The 16,129-nt window shown below is 37.2% G+C and overlaps 1 protein-coding gene across 2 annotated transcripts in view; it reads left to right on the forward strand.

The window, feature by feature from the left end:
• The window catches only part of cacna2d1a (calcium channel, voltage-dependent, alpha 2/delta subunit 1a), an 83,655-nt gene extending 68,055 nt beyond the window's left edge, over nucleotides 1-15,600 (forward strand). For both annotated transcript variants that reach the window (XM_073867788.1, XM_073867797.1), the window contains exons 31-38: nucleotides 402-473; nucleotides 3,705-3,857; nucleotides 7,749-7,801; nucleotides 7,889-7,944; nucleotides 8,499-8,619; nucleotides 9,679-9,788; nucleotides 10,514-10,599; nucleotides 14,065-15,600. In XM_073867788.1, coding sequence (XP_073723889.1) covers nucleotides 402-473; nucleotides 3,705-3,857; nucleotides 7,749-7,801; nucleotides 7,889-7,944; nucleotides 8,499-8,619; nucleotides 9,679-9,788; nucleotides 10,514-10,599; nucleotides 14,065-14,181 — 768 coding nt within the window. In that variant the 3' untranslated portion in view covers nucleotides 14,182-15,600. The remainder of the gene's footprint in view (nucleotides 1-401; nucleotides 474-3,704; nucleotides 3,858-7,748; nucleotides 7,802-7,888; nucleotides 7,945-8,498; nucleotides 8,620-9,678; nucleotides 9,789-10,513; nucleotides 10,600-14,064) is intronic.
• The last annotated feature ends 529 nt before the right edge of the window (nucleotides 15,601-16,129 follow it).

The raw sequence follows: 16,129 nt of genomic DNA on the forward strand, positions 1-16,129 counted from the left end.
GTTGTGAATGCAGCATAATAGGTGCTCTTTAATCTAACCTGAGGCAGAATTAAAAGCAAATTTACCTTATTGGACATCACTTTTGGCTACGACTGTATGTATATGTGTGTGTATATACCTGGCAAATATACAGCATTAAAAAACAGGGACATCAGTGTCTGAGCTGTTCGACTGCAGCTAGCCTTAAACTTAGTTTAGAAGTTTAGAAGATGTTAGAGAGGTCCAACATGCTATAACGCCAATGGTTTTGACAGATCTAGGCGTGGTCATTTGTGTGTCCACATACTTTTGGCCACATGTTGTAAATTCATATTAATTTAAAGCTAAACTTTTGACGTTGACATCTGTGGACTTTTTATGTGTGAACTACCCATTTATCATTCTCTCCTTTCTTCTCAAAGAATCTGGATTGTGTTCTTCTGGACGACGGCGGCTTTCTCATCATGGCCAATCAGGACGAGTACATCAGTAAGGTGGGCCTCTCTTTCACCCAATCAGAACCTCTTTGTTATACTTCTATTCCATATTACCCCCTTCTGACCCCTGGAGATCGGCCACCCGCGCCCCGCCGACAGCAGCGGCAGAGTAAATGTTTAAAGTTAAGCTCAGCGAGGGAAACCAATCAGAGCGGAGTGTGTGCAGGATAAATCACGGCCGAAGTGTTTGGCAGCAGGGCTGAAGCCTCGGGGACCGATCCTGCCCTAAATACCGTCTATTGGGCAGACTCTCCTGGGGTCAACCGGGTCCGACGGGCAGACCGCACATTCATTACCGCTGTTATTACACGAGGAACGCCGGGCGTTTTGTACGCTTCAGGATTTATACTGCCTTTGGACTGACTTATAGTCTCGAGCGCACACGCTCGTACATTTTTGCGTCTAATACAAAGCTGGAAGCTAAGCTGTGTGTGTTCTTAACAGTAACCAGAACAGGGGCGTTTTTTTGTTCTCGCACCACGCACTCACAGTCAATATAACACCTCAGAGATTTTCTGGGCTCACAGACAGCTCGCTCTTTGGTTTAAATTATGATAATGTACTGCAGTAGGCTGTCCTAATAAGATTAGGACAGAACCTATTGGCCTTCCATGAATGCGGTTGGTTCCTCAGTCTTTAAACATTGCATGAACACTATTGATAGTACTGGTGAAAAATACATGTTTCAAACCTGTTATGAAATTATATGTTGTGATATACAGTAAGGGCCTATACAGAATCTGTGACCAGTAAATTTAGAAAGTGTAAGTTTTTTTTTTATTATTATATTTGCATTTTATAGGGTTAAGTTCTCTCAACCTTTTTATCAGTTCAAGCCATTTAAACTTTTTTTTTACTCCATAAGATAGAAAATGATCCAGATGAGACCTCTATAAAATCTCAAATATTTCTCTTCAGTGGTGGAAATGGCCAAAATGTCCCTTGAGGAAATATTTGATTTTTTTTACCATACAGTAGATATTTCTAGATTAAACATCCTGATCTCACAGGAATTCGTAAGTACCGTATTTTACAAGTGGCTAATTTCTATAAATTTGTACAAAGTGAATCTGTTTGTTTAAATGTCTGGCTAGTGGATAAACTGAACTCTCGAAACAAATACTTTGTTGAAAATAAGACATATTTTGGTTTCCTAAAGATGAGAGGAGACGACGATCTATGTGAAGGGAGGTTACAGTAGGTAGCCGATCTGTAGTTAACATTGTAACGTTAATGTTTGCTCAGGGTAGTTTTTGATACGCTTTAGCTATGATTTAAACTAATGTATAATTTTGCCATTTATTTTTTGTTTGTTATCAAAATTAAAGGTGCAGTGTGTAAATTTTAGCGGCATCTAGTGGTGAGGTTGGGAATTGCAACCAACGGCACAGTCCACTGCTCACCTCTTGCTTTTTAAACACATAGAGAAGCTAGGGTAGCCGCAACCGGACAAACATGTCATCGTTGGAGACAACTTAGTAAAAAAGTTTGTCTGTTAAGAGCTTCTGTAGAAACATGGCTGCACAAAATGGCGGCTTCCATGTAAGGGGACCCTCTGTGTATGTAGATAAAAACGTCTCATTTGAAGGTAATAAACACATAACGGTTCATTATGAAAGGTCTTTATACACCCCTGATAATATAGTTTTGTATATTATTTTGCATTTCTGTGAAAAGATCCTTCAAAAAATTACATACTGCACCTTTAAACTAGTCTAAAAGGACTCTGGTGTTATTGTTTCTTTGCGGAAGTTTATCAGAAGTTACGTTTGGTCTACAAAAGCCGTTGGTTTTTGTTGTTACTGCTAAAACATTCATAAAACAATAATGAAACCCCACCCCTAACCCCAACGTTACAGGAGCGAAAGTAAATCGTACAATAACGTACAAGTGTGGTTGTGCAAATTAACACAAATTAGCCACCTCATAAAATGCATCCAGTACAAATTGCCAAGAGATTGCGTTGGATGAAACGGTTAGCAAATGGAAACTTTTGCATAGTTCTGGGTTGTCTCAGATCCTAATACTAAGACCCAGAAATCTCACAAATGTCTATATTAGCGTTTTAAAAAAAGATGTTAATGATGTCACAAACTGAGCTCATATTTACCCCGCCTGCAATCAAAAATTAACATTATTGAAGATTTCAATATGAACTTGAACATTTCTCATCAAAAACAAATCCAGATTATTTTACATCTTTTAGATGATACATTACAGTCTTTATACATTACATTACAGCTCCATGCTTTTAATGCATTTTAACAATTGCCTAATTTGTTTTATGCCTCATTATAAGCAATTTTAGAAATAACATCTAAGACTAAGTTGATACTTAAGGTCACAATGAAGCAAAGTGATTGTCTTATTTTCCCCGCTGTGATGTATATCCGAGGGAAACGGCTTCTGAAATGAGGAGATTAGCATTTTTTTATTATGAGGTCACATTGTTATAATAATGAAGCTTACAAGTCATTTGTTAAAAATACCACTATATTTTAATTTATTGTGACTTTAAATAAAACATAACTGAGAACTTTATCAAATCACCTGAGCTATGAAAGAGCATCCACTGAGCAGTAACATTTTCCATTAAACTCCAGTTTACAGTGATTCATATAAAGTAGATGTACAGTAGGTAATGTGTCCTAAAACTGATCTATGGTCTACTGAACTGAAGACATAACTAACTAGAAGACATACAGTAAGCACATGTGTATTCAGGGCTTTATTTGATTTGCTATTGCATGTAGCTCATCCCGGGACATCTGTAGACCAAATGCCTATTAAATAAGCATTTCATTTTTAATTGAAAACAAGAAGATCCTTTTCAAATTTAATTTTACTGGTGAATTTACACAGTCTGTGCCTGTGAAATGTCGCGTTTTTAAAATGATGGTTTATGGGTCATTTTATAAAATTATGGCTATGTTATATTTTGCAATGGTGCATGACAAAGCCATTCTGCTTTACGCTTGGATTAAAAGCTTCTTAAGTGGGTTTCCTTTGATAGACTTTAGGGACAAAATTGTTCCCAGAAGTTAACTAAATCTGACAAAGCACAGCTATATCTCTTTGGAAACATCCAGGGAAGCTTTTTATGTATTTATATATATATATATATATATATATATATATATATATATATATATATATAATAAGAAATCTATATGTTTCACAGTACTGTTGATATCTATTTTAATGTTTGTGTATAATGTATGTTTTTAGATTGGAGAGTTTTTCGGTATGGTTGATCCTGGCCTGATGAGAAATCTGATGAATGGATCGCTGTTCTCCGTCATCAAAACATTTGACTATCAGGCTCTCTGCGATCCCGTAAAAGAAACGAAAGCCGCCGCTGGTCTCAGATCAGTCTATGTGGTAAGTTTCATTTGATTTCATTAAATTATCTTGAATTTAATCATGTATGTTCATTACAAGTTAAAGCTACACTCCACTTTTTTTGAAAATATGCTCATTTTCCAGCTCCCCTAGAGTTAAACATTTGTTTTTTACCGTTTTGGAATCCATTCAGCTGATTTCCGGGTCTGGCGGTACTACTTTTAGCATAGCTTAGCATTTTCCAGCTCCAGAAAATAGTTCCCTGCTATTGAAAGTAACCAAGGGGACTATTTTCGGCCAGTGCAAAATATCACTACGCCTCCTGCAGCCATGTTACGGCAGCAAAGTCCTTGATTATTACACCAAAATGAGAGTATAGTTCCTAACCATATCTGCTTAGAAAATCACAACTTTTAATTTTCCGTCGGTCTTAGAACACGATGTAACTACAGAAGAGTCAAGTTTAAATAGGAAAAATATCAACTCTTTGGTTATTTTTTAGCGTGATGCTAATGGTCTAATCAGATTCAATGGATTATGCTAAGCTATGCTAAAAGTGCTAGCGCCAGACTCTGAGATCAGCTGAATGATTTCCAAAACGGTAAAAATCAAATGTTTAACTCTAGGGGAGCTGGAAAATGAGCATATTTTCAAAAAAAGTGAAATGTCCCTTTAAGCTCTATCATTTTTAAGTCAAGCATTTCTAGTGGAGGTATGTTAAAGGGATAGTTCAGAACCGATCAGAACCCCCATTGACTTCCATATATTTTATTTTTCTACTTTGGATGTCAATGGGGCTTCTTATCAGATTGGTTAGAAACATTCCTTGAAATATATTCCTTTGTGAACAAAGAAATTCATACAGGTTTGTAACAACATGAAGGTGTGTAAATAATGACCAAATTTTGGGGTGAACTATCCCTTTAAGTTGCTGTAGCTCATCTTGTAGTGCATCATGTTCTCAAGCGCATGTGCAGTTCTCAGGGAACGCAATGCACGTACAAACCTACATAACTTAAATGGACCATGGGTTACTTTTTGAAGTGTCTGCCAAATGCATAAATGTAAGTAAACTGGTATTGTCTGTCACCACAGTTTTATTATCTCTGTCATAAGTCATTAGAAATGTGCATACTCAGCATGTTTTTTAACACATTAATGCTTAGTCAAGCACAGAGAGAGAGTGTTGTGGTTGAGAATTATCGTTTCACAACAACCTGATAAGCCAGCCTCACGACACTTTCTGTGATCCTTGTGACTTCAGTTTTGTTGAACACGATGACTAAATCCCTTCAAACAGAGTCAAGCGTGAATCATCACGAAGAGATGCTTCCTCTGTCGTGCTTACCGGAGCAGCGTGCGCAACGTTTTTAACCATGTTTGTAGATTTATGCTTGCATCTGCAGAGCTTCCCCTTAATATCTCCCGTATTGTTTGGCACTGCATCCCTTCTATCTGGCAAGGCTGAACGGGGTCCGCTGCCAATACAAATCAGGATGTTTTGGTGCTCCTCTGCTCCGGATATATGTACCTTACAAAAGAATGTTTGAGAGAATAATGAGTTTCTAAGCCTGAGGAGATGTTGTGTATGTTATTCAGATATTTATATTATATGCGATTAATAGTGTTTAATTAATTCATATTTATTGATGATTATTAAGAGATTATTATTTAATAAATAAATCAGCGTTTTTTTCATTTAATAAAATGTAGACATAATTTTGTGCAAGCCCTTTGGATAAAATGCTTATAGGCTATAGGCCTATAGGTAATTGAAGTACTGTTTTTAAATTAATTGCATATATTTGCATAAAAAGCACCAAAGACATTACTGAGCAATTCCAGCATTATGTGACATTTTCAGTCAAAACTTAAAATATAAATTCTCAGAAAATATAATTATTACCAATATATCAAACCATCTGTTTATATTTTCCTAAACCCCTGATGATAAAGTCCAGACATCAGAAAAAATATCAGTCTATACATGTGTCTTCTATTTTAGTTTTTGGTTGACAACATACTTAGGAATTCTGTGAATTAAAATTTCACAAACCAGAAGCAGTAATATCCAACAAATGGAGAAAGGACCGCTCTTCAAATAACATAAAATATTATTTTTTTTTGTGTGTGTGTGCATTGGAATTAACATGGTTGAATAAGGTCTAAAACTGCTTAAAAAACCTTAAAGGACAAGTTCTGTATTTTACACTTAAAGCCCTTTCAGATTGTTTATGATGAAATAGAACAGTTTTGACTGAAATTTCAACATATGATGCTGGCCCGAGAATTTTCGGGTGTATCACCTCCCACCTCCACAATGGATGCACAGGTGCACTGGAACAATCCCTCCTAAAATGCATTAAACTTTCATTTACAAATCACAGATTTGTCAGGGGTGTTCACTGACACGCCCACACAAAAATCGCCGCAAAATACGCACTCCAACAGGTTTTATCGTAGTTTTTTTCCAACTCCATTGACTTGTATTAGATGTGCTGTGAGGTACAGTATTACTCCGCCTCGGGAATGTTGTTTGTATTCTTGCAATTGGCAAAGGTGGATTAATCGGCACCAACTGGGCTGGAGTGTCTTTTATTCAAGCTCTCAACGGAAGAATGTACGGCTGTGATGCGTTTGGAAAAATAGGTCCAAAAGTTTACAACGAATGCTAAAACGCCTGTTGGAAAGCATCTTTTGCAGCGATTTTTGTGTGAGCATATCAGTGAACACCCCTGACCACTCGGTGAGTTTCATGTGTTTGTAAACGAAAGTTTAATGCATTTTAGGAAGGATTGTTCCAGTGCACCTATACAACCATTGTAGAGGTGGGAGGTGAAACAACAAACACCCGAAAATTCTCGGGGCAGCATCATATGTCGAAATTTCAGTCAAAACCGTTCTATTTAATCATAAACAATCTGAAAACAGGGCTTTAAGTGTAAAATACCAAACTTGTCCTTTAAAAAGAGACCTTGCGTGGGTACTTAAGCCACCAGATCTGCAATATCGGTACTCTGTAAAAAGTTTGATAAGTTGAATCAAAATTACTTCAAATGGTAAAATAAAAAATAGAGTTGTTTCAATCATGAAAATCTGACTTTTTCCATGTTTAAGTGCTATAATTGGGTCCCCATTGCTTCTATTAACTCTATTTAAATTAACAAGTAATTAAAATTTGGCTCACTTTGTGATGTCAGAAGGGGATAATTCCGCCCCTTAATCTGCACTATCCAATCATGGCACTGCCATTTTGTGCAGAGATCAGCTCATTTGCATTTAAAAGGACACACCCAAACAAGGCACATTTTTGCTCACACCTACAAAGTGTCAATTTTAACATGTTATAATATTATAATAAAAGTCTTGTGAAATGTCCCCTTTAATGTATTTTTCACTTTGTTTGGGGGGGTACTTACTAATTACTAATTGAAGTATTTTTTTTTAAGTTGATCCATCTTTTCACAGTGTATGGTTAAAAACTTTTGGTAAAAACGTGTTCATGGCAAGGTTAAAATTTCCATGGAATTGCTCTACTTTCTTAAATCAGACGCTTAATAAATAAAAGTCCATATGTGACCCTGGACCATAAAACCAGTCATAAGGCGCACAGGTATAATAGATAAATTTTTTAATGCCAAAAATCATTAGGATATTAAGATTATATACCATGAAGATATTTTGTAAATTTCCTACCATAAATGTATAAAAAAATAATTATGATTAATAATGTGTGTTGCTAAGAACATTTGGATAACTTTAAAGGCAAATTTCTCAATATTTAAAATTTTGCACCCTCATATTCACAGGCCTCCATTCTCTAAAGAATTCCGTTCTTTCTTATGTAGACTTCATAAAAATATGTTGATGAATAATAAATCTAAATTAACATTGACAATCTTGGTTTAATTCATTTTCTGTGTCTTTTAGCCCACCATAGCTAATATCTTGAACATTGGTTGGTGGGCATCTGCGGCCGCCTGGTGAGTGTACCAACAGCATGTCATTTAGCATAATGTGTCATATGATTTTCTGTGATATATCCATCATTATTTGTTTTGTTTATTCAGGTCAATGTTGCAGCAGTTGTTTGTCAGCCTAACATTTCCCAGTTTCCTTGAGGCAGGTAAGAGCTCGATGAATCGCCGTGAAATAAAGATTATGCTATTGTCGTCTGGAGATTTCACATATTTTTGTCTTATTGGCGGGTTCACCGTCAGACTGATTTCATTCATGTGTAAAGCTTGGTCGCATATTCACTGGATTATTTCAAAATGTCACAGACAATAAATATGATGGGAACAGAATGTACATTTTGGCCACGTACTGTATATTTTGGGAAGCTTTGTATCATCACTGTATCAGTGAGTGCTTGCATGTTCAGTAAGGGCCTTTAGGCACTAAATCAAAAAACAAATGTGCCTATTTTGTGCAGAATAATTCAGTCCAAAATCCTAAATATGCTGAAGTAGGGTTTTTTTTATTTTGTTCTTTTCAATGCAAATATGTCTCCTTTCACCTACAAACCTGTAAATTGGGCTGCTTATAATCCCAAAAAACAGGGAATTGTATTCAGCACAGATTTTGAGGAAAGATTTAATCTCTCAAGACAGTGTGGTTTTGGCACTGTGGTTTATTTTGAACATGCAACATTGAATTTTACTTGTGTTTTGCACACAGCGGATGACAAGCAGTCTGAAATCTCATCTAAGGAGAGTTGCATTACAGAGCAGACGCAGTATTTCTTCAAAGACAATGGGACAAGCTTTAATGGATTTGTTGAATGCTTTAACTGCTCCAGGTGAGAGATGTAAATAAACAGTAGCCATTATTAATAGGAGCTAATGTAAACTAGAGCAGTGGTTCTCAAACTGGGGTCCGGGGCCCCCAGGGGGTCTGTGAGATGGTGCCAGGGGGGCCCCAGTTTTATGACATTTTATAAAATACATTCATTTATCATGAATTCTGTGTAATTAAACCTAAAAATAATAAACCAACTAACCAACAGCGCTACTAGGTATAATTGAATATGTTTTGTTTAATTAAAATATTACATTTTAGAACTGTTTTTGTCATAAATTTTCTTTCGGGGGGCCGCAAAAGAATGCACCGTACACAAGGGGGGCCGCATGCTGAAAAAGTTTGAGAACCACTGAACTAGAGAAACAAGGAAACTACTAACTGTCATTTCCATTTGGGGACTTTTGTGGTGGTTGATTTTACCCCCAGAGATTAACGGAAAAAAAAATTCTATTAAAACTACAAAACAAATGGAAATACATGTCATCACTTCTAATATATCTGACATATAGCAATTTAGTTTTTTTTTTTAGTTGCATAATGCATAACCTGTCAAACACAAAACAAAAATGTCGACACCACACCAACATGTTATATTTAGTTTATACTAGGAATGCACCTATACAAAATATTTGTGCCGATAGCGAAATTCAATTACTAACATCTAAAGCAGTGGTTCTCAAACTTTTTCCGCGTGCGGCCCCCTTTGTGTACGGTGCATTCTTTGCGGCCCCCCAAAGAAAATTATGACAAAAACTGTTCTAAAATGTACTTTTTAATTAAACAAAACATATTAAGTTATACAAAGTAGTGCTGTTGGTTAGTAGCCTTATTTTTATTAGGTTTAATTACACAGAATTCATGATAAATGAATGTATTTTATGAAATGTCATAAAACTGGGGCCCCCCTGGCACCATCTTGCGGCCCCCCTGGGGGCCCCGGACCCCAGTTTGAGAACCACTGATCTAAAGGTACCGATAGTTTTGATTTCTACTCCTTGTTTAAAATTATTATGTTGTGAAATCTTTATATAATAATTTTTTGCCTTTCTGTCTACAGGCAGTTTATTGCCGAAAAACTTCCAAAGACGAATCTGGTCCTCATTGTTGCTGATGCACAGAAGAGTTGTATGATGTGCAAAGAACCCGTGTTTTCGCAAGAGGAGAAGCCATGTATCCTTTATAGATGTACTAATGCGCTAAATGTTTAATATTTGCATACACAATAAACGTTTAACAATTTACTTTATAATACTCTAACAAGTTATTGAATTGTGCACACACCCTTTCAATCAAGTTTAACATTTCGATTAGGGATGCACGATATATCGGCCAACATATCGTTATCGGCCGATAACTGCTTATTTGTAATATTATCGGTTATCGGTCTGATAGCAAAATTAGGTCGATAAATGAAAGGCGATACATGATGGATTATTTTGGTTTGTTGAACCACTTCACTTGCTCATTGCTGGCCATGTGGAGTTTTGATTGGTGCTTTCTGTGACATAGCACGAAGATGACACATGTTGCGTGCTTAAGAAGAGTATGCTAGTCTAGCTCAAAGACAAGATGTCCGCTGTCTGGGAGTTTTTCATTGTGAAAATAATTAATATTTATCGGCCTATATATATATATATATATATCGGTTATCGGCCCCCAAATATAAAGAGTTATCGGGTATCGGTATCGGCCAAAATTTCCATATCGGTGCATCCCTAATTTCGTTCATACGGTTAATTTAAAATCCTTTTAACAAAATCATAAATCAAAATCTGAAAACGTTCTGCTGATCTAAATCCCGAAACGTGTGTGGCGTGTTTAATGCACGACTGACTGAATGCACAATGCATAAGTCTGAATGGTTTCGTTGATTTCTCCTGAACCTAAACCCACATCTCCGGGTCCAGATCCCTGTAAGATAGCCCTGAACCCACGGCACCGAAAGGGTCCAGAAAAGTGCTTTGATGATAACGCAAGCGTAAGTCCGCCAATCATCTTCAACAGCATGACTAAATTGCTTCATACCTAAATCTCACATACTGCTATATTCTGTTTTCTTGCTTAATCTGCTGAGATCTACCAAACTGAGACCATCACGAGTATTTCTGACACTTTCAGTCATAATCAATGTAAAAATAAAGCCTTGTATGTGTCTCTGTGTGATAGATCTTTGTGTAGCTTCTAATCTCAGTCAGACATACAGTACAGTACATGGCCGAAGTATATGGAAACCCCCTAATAATTAACAGGTTTTGCTATTTTAGCTACGGTTGTTACCAACAGGTGCGTAAAATCAAGCATGCAGCCATGCAATCTCCTTAGACAAACATTTTTAGTACAATAGGGTCTTTTCAGCTCGGATATGACAATGTGCACAAAGAGAGCCCGATAAAGAGATGATTTATTGAGTCTGGTAAGACCTTGACTGGCCTGCACAAACCCAGACCTGAACCCCATTGAACACTTTTGGGATGAATCCAGCATCAATGCCCCATCTTAGTGATGCTTTGGTGTCTCTGTTGAAGCAAATCCTTCAAATATCTTGCAGAAAGTCTTTCCAGAAAAGTGGAAGCTGTTAATGTCAGTGGTTACGTTTAGTGCACATTCACAGGTGTCCATTTACTTTTGGCCGTGTTATGTAACTCTGTCTACACACATATCTGTTTTAATGCTTTCTGTCCTTTTACTTGTTAACGCCCTTTGGTTTAAGCATTTTACTGTATGTTCGACTTAAACTTCTCACTGCTGAATGTCAAGCATTTTTCTGCATGACTCTTCCTTTCTGTTCTCTCTCTATCTCTCTCTCTCTCCTGCTGTGTATTTGGCTGTGTAATGTATGCTAGGATGAGGCCGTTTGTAGGAGAAATGCAGGCTCTCCACTGCTCTCCTCTCTGCTCATGTTACTGCTGCCAGTTTTCATGTGCTATCTCGGGTCAGTCCATCTTTCTCTCTCTCTCTCTCTCTCTCTCTCTCTCTCTCTCTCTCTCGCTCTCTCGCTCTCTCACTTTCTAATTCACTAAACAGTTGCTGCATTTATCAGTGCAGTAGTGCAACACAAAATGCAGCAGATTTATTCACAGTCCTGTTTAACCAGGTACACAAGAGGCATTGTTAACATACATATACCAAACCACCCCAAAATTTAATTGTTTAATTTAGTAAATTAATTGCTAAAACAATGCAAAAATTCATTTCTCTAATCTCTGTTTCTCTCTCTCTGCCCTCTTCGTATATTTCTTTTCCTCTTATGCATTAACATTTTTTACTTTAATTTTACACAAGATTAACTACTGTAAGTAGCTTATCTGGTTGCTTTATGTTGCAGTAAATGTAATTTTCGCTGACTAACTTACCAACTATCTATCAACTCATTATCAATGGGCAACAACATAATGCATAGTTTTACTTAAAGGATTACTCCACTTTCTTAAAAAAAATCCCAATCTTTTACTCACCCCCATGTTATCCAAAATGTTGATGCCTTTCTTTGTTCAGTCGAGAAGAAATTACGTTTTTTTGAGGAAAACATTCCAGGACTTTTCTCAATTTCATAGACTTTATTGGACCCCAACAGTTTAGAGTTTCAATGCAGTTTTCAACTTTAAAGGACTCTAAACGATCCCAACCAGGCATAAGGGTCTTTTCTAGGGAAAGATGTACAATTTTGGGAATAATTTTTTTACTTTTGGACCGCGACTTCTCGTCTTGCACCGGCCGTGTGATGCGCCAGCGCGACCTTACGTAATGCGCAAGCACGTCAAAAGGTCACGCGTCACAAATGTTACCATTCCCATTTTAAACAATAATCTGACACAAAGACATTAATTAGTATCATTCCACATACAACAACGTCGGAACGGTCCTCTTTCTCCACACTTGTAAGAACTGGGACGGTAGTTTTGCGTACGTCATGCGTGACCTTTCGACATGCTTACGCATTACGGTGGTCGTGCTGGCGCATCATGCGGCTGGTGCGGGACAGGAAGTTGTGGTTTGAAAGTACTTTTTTCTTGCCGAAAATACAAAACGATTTGGTTATTTAGAGGTGCGTTGAGGCTGCACTTTTGGACTGCATTGAGACTGTAAATTGTTGAGGTATAATAAAGTCTATTAAATTGAGAAAAATCCTGGAATGTTTCTGGAATTTCTTTTCGACTGAACAAAAAAAAAGATATCAACATTTTGGATGATGTGGGGGTGTGTTAAATCAGGATTTTTTTTAAGAAAGTGAAGTATTCCTTTAATGCATCAAAGATATATTCAATGTAATTCAGTGGTAAAAGAACAAAACTTTACACAAAACAACCTTTTGTCAAAAATTTGTTTCTTGGCACGTCATGTCTGAAATACTGTACACAGTGGTTTTATGTGTTGTGGTTGCTCCCTGTCTAATGCTGTGTCCACACCAAAAGCTTGAAAATTTAACTATTTGCTCGAGTAGATACAAAGACACAACTTTGGCGGGCACAATTGCCGGGATCACATACTATTTGCCTCAAACGACATCTGCACAAGTTGAAAATATTCAACTCATGCAGAAAATTTGCATGACGCAAAGTTAAATACCGCAAATAATCTAGATGCTTTGTTTTTCGTGTGTGCGCAGCGTAAGAATAACAATTGAAGCTGTTTTTGGTTGTTTAATGCTGCAATCTGCATTTGTTTTGGCCCCTCTACTGCCATCACTGTTTGAAACATAAAATTGCAAGTTACTTTACATATTTACATTAAGTCTTTCCCCGCTATTGACGAGTTATCTCGTCAATTAAGAAAAAAGTTTCCCTGCCAATGACGCTTCCCTGATGAGTTTTATCTATTAGATGGCGCTCTTACCCAATTTATAAAAAACTGAAGCAAAAACTAATTTAATTAATTTTAAACTTTTCAAAAATGCAATTATTTCAGCTTTTTGCTCAAAATTTGGTATTTTTAAAGAAACCTACCCATATTTGAGAGGTTATAAAAAGAGAACAAATGAAGGTAGGATAAACCATTGTTTTCCCCCGTTTTGTTTGTTTGAAAGCAGAGGGTCCGTTCGTTCATTTGATATATTTGTATGTTTATATATAAAAGAAAATCTTCCTGAAAGGAATTTTGTGAAAATCACAAAAAATCTGGCGGGTAACTTTTAAAAAAATGGCTGGCGGGGAATGAGTTAAACAACATTGAATTGACACTTCCTACGAAAATGACAGCTTAAATTATTAATTATTATAAGCTTACCATTAGGAATCAAGGTAAGGTAAGGAGACAGTTTCACACACTGCTTTTTTAAACCAAAAAAGTAACAGATTGCCTCTTTAATGTGACATCAAAATAGATAAGTGGGAAATTAGGAATCGCAATCACAAGTTTTACAAAAACAACCTAATATTACAGTATTTCCAACATGACAAGAACAAATCATTAGTTTCCCACTGACTTGCCAATGTCCTGCCAACAGGAACATGGGGCAGATTGTGGCGGGGCATCGGGTCTGATTCCACCTATGGTATCCATGGTCATCCTCCAGTTGCTGCTTCTCTGGCTTCTGACTGGACAAGGACACTGCCTGTTATGACCTCATTTTTGAAACCACAAAAAAATACCTACCGCATCCGACGACACATTTCAGCGTTCATCCGGACTCCCACCCTACATCCCAGGATATGAAAAGGGAGAGTCGCTGACCCAGGAAGTAGAAAACCAATGCCATGATCACTCACAGCCTTAAAGGTCAAAGCGGGTCACAGATGATAAATGAGCAATGACCTTTGACATTTGACCTTTGAGGTCGCACTCTCTCCGCACGGGCAACGGGGTGGGCAGTTTCACCTGGGTGGGCAGACCTTGACACTTCATCTTCACTTTGCCATAGGCCACGTAGGTCCTATTCTTTCTGATATCCAATCACAACACTGCCAACCAAAGTTCTGCCCTATACCAGTTTGCCTTCCTTTTTTGAACCTTTTGTCCTTCAACATATTTTTAATGGGAAATTCCTCAGTATTACAAAAACTGCACATATCAGACTGTTACAGCCACCCTACGTGCACCGCTGAGATGTTTTAATGGAGCCCTCTGGGTTGGGTCAAAATACCGCCTTGTTTTTTGGTTTACACCCCATTATTTTAAAAAATGGACCAATGAGTGACTGACCCAATGGCAAAAGTCTCCTGTTTTTCCCTGTGGTGTCCACCTTTGTGCCTCTGGAATATCGGTTTCATTTCCCACCGCTATGTGTGTGAATAATCCTTCACTGTATTTATCACATATTGGCTGTGATTTTCTTCCACCCACGGTGCATTAAAATGCGCACCGCTGCCAAATGTTACCCTTGTGTGGTCTCGCTGTACTTTGCACTTGATGCCAAGCAGGTCAATAGGCCAACCGGGTTTTTATAAATGACGGCCGTTTCGCACTGATTGAAAGGAGGAAATAGCCGCTGTTGCATGCGTGTGTTTTTGTGTGTGTTTTAGGATAATTAAGTTATTTAAAATGAGCAGAGATAGTTTGTGTTAAAAGTTGAGTAGCCTGTATTTAATGAATGTGTGGAAATGCAGATTTAGGCTGAAAGCTGTATTAGTCGTACAATTCATGACATTTATTGTTGCTGTTTGCTAGACTGAATCTTACCTGAAGAACTCAAAACGGAAAAAGTATCCAATGTTTACAGATTTTTGGAGAATTGAGGGTTTTTCACATAATGTTGCTACTTGTCCCTGGCTTTGCTGGTTTTTCAAGTTTATTTCGTCGGCAAGCTCTGAAGTCTGTCATTTTTCATCTTGTCACAGTCATTACTCTGTCAGCTTTTCCTTCCTGTCAACGTGCCTTGATGTAAATGGAAATGTATAAAAATAAGGAAAGGAATATTGCAGTGTGCAATCTGACCCTAAGTGTTTTGCAGAGCAATGGAAAAATTCCGAATGGGAAAACTGATGACCCTTTAAGAGATCCCACGTTAGATCTTCCTGCTTTAAACACGTTTGGGAAAAAATTACCTATGGAACAATGAAGAGGGTTTTTTTTGTGGTAACATAAAATTTTGGTAACATTAAAAACAAATACAGAGGCCCTATGAACTGCCCATAAAATGTCATCTTACATTTTACATATTTAAAAAATGTTAAACTAAAAATCAAACATATTAAAGGTGCCGTAGAATGGAAAACTGTATTTTCCTAGGCATAGATGAATAATAAGAGTTCTGTACATGGTAATGACATATCATGAGCCTCAAACACGATTGCTTCCTCATTCTTTTGTAAACCTCATTCATGAAAAAGGCTGCCGGAAAACATGCCAATCTCAACATAACACCAACTGTGACAAAGTTGTAACTGCAGAGTTAGCGCTATATGCTAGGGTTTAGGCTAAAGTTTTACTACGGACGTTATGCTGCGTTCACACCAGCCGCGTTTGAGGCGTCAAAACCTCATCTAGTTTGCCGCATAAACAGTCTGAATGGGTGATTCTCACGAAAACTTGGTTTTAAAAATGTCAAGCATGAAAATGTAAAAATTGTTTAA

The sequence above is a fragment of the Misgurnus anguillicaudatus genome, chromosome 1, assembly GCF_027580225.2.
Source record: "Misgurnus anguillicaudatus chromosome 1, ASM2758022v2, whole genome shotgun sequence".
NCBI classification, from domain to species: Eukaryota; Metazoa; Chordata; class Actinopteri; order Cypriniformes; family Cobitidae; genus Misgurnus; species Misgurnus anguillicaudatus.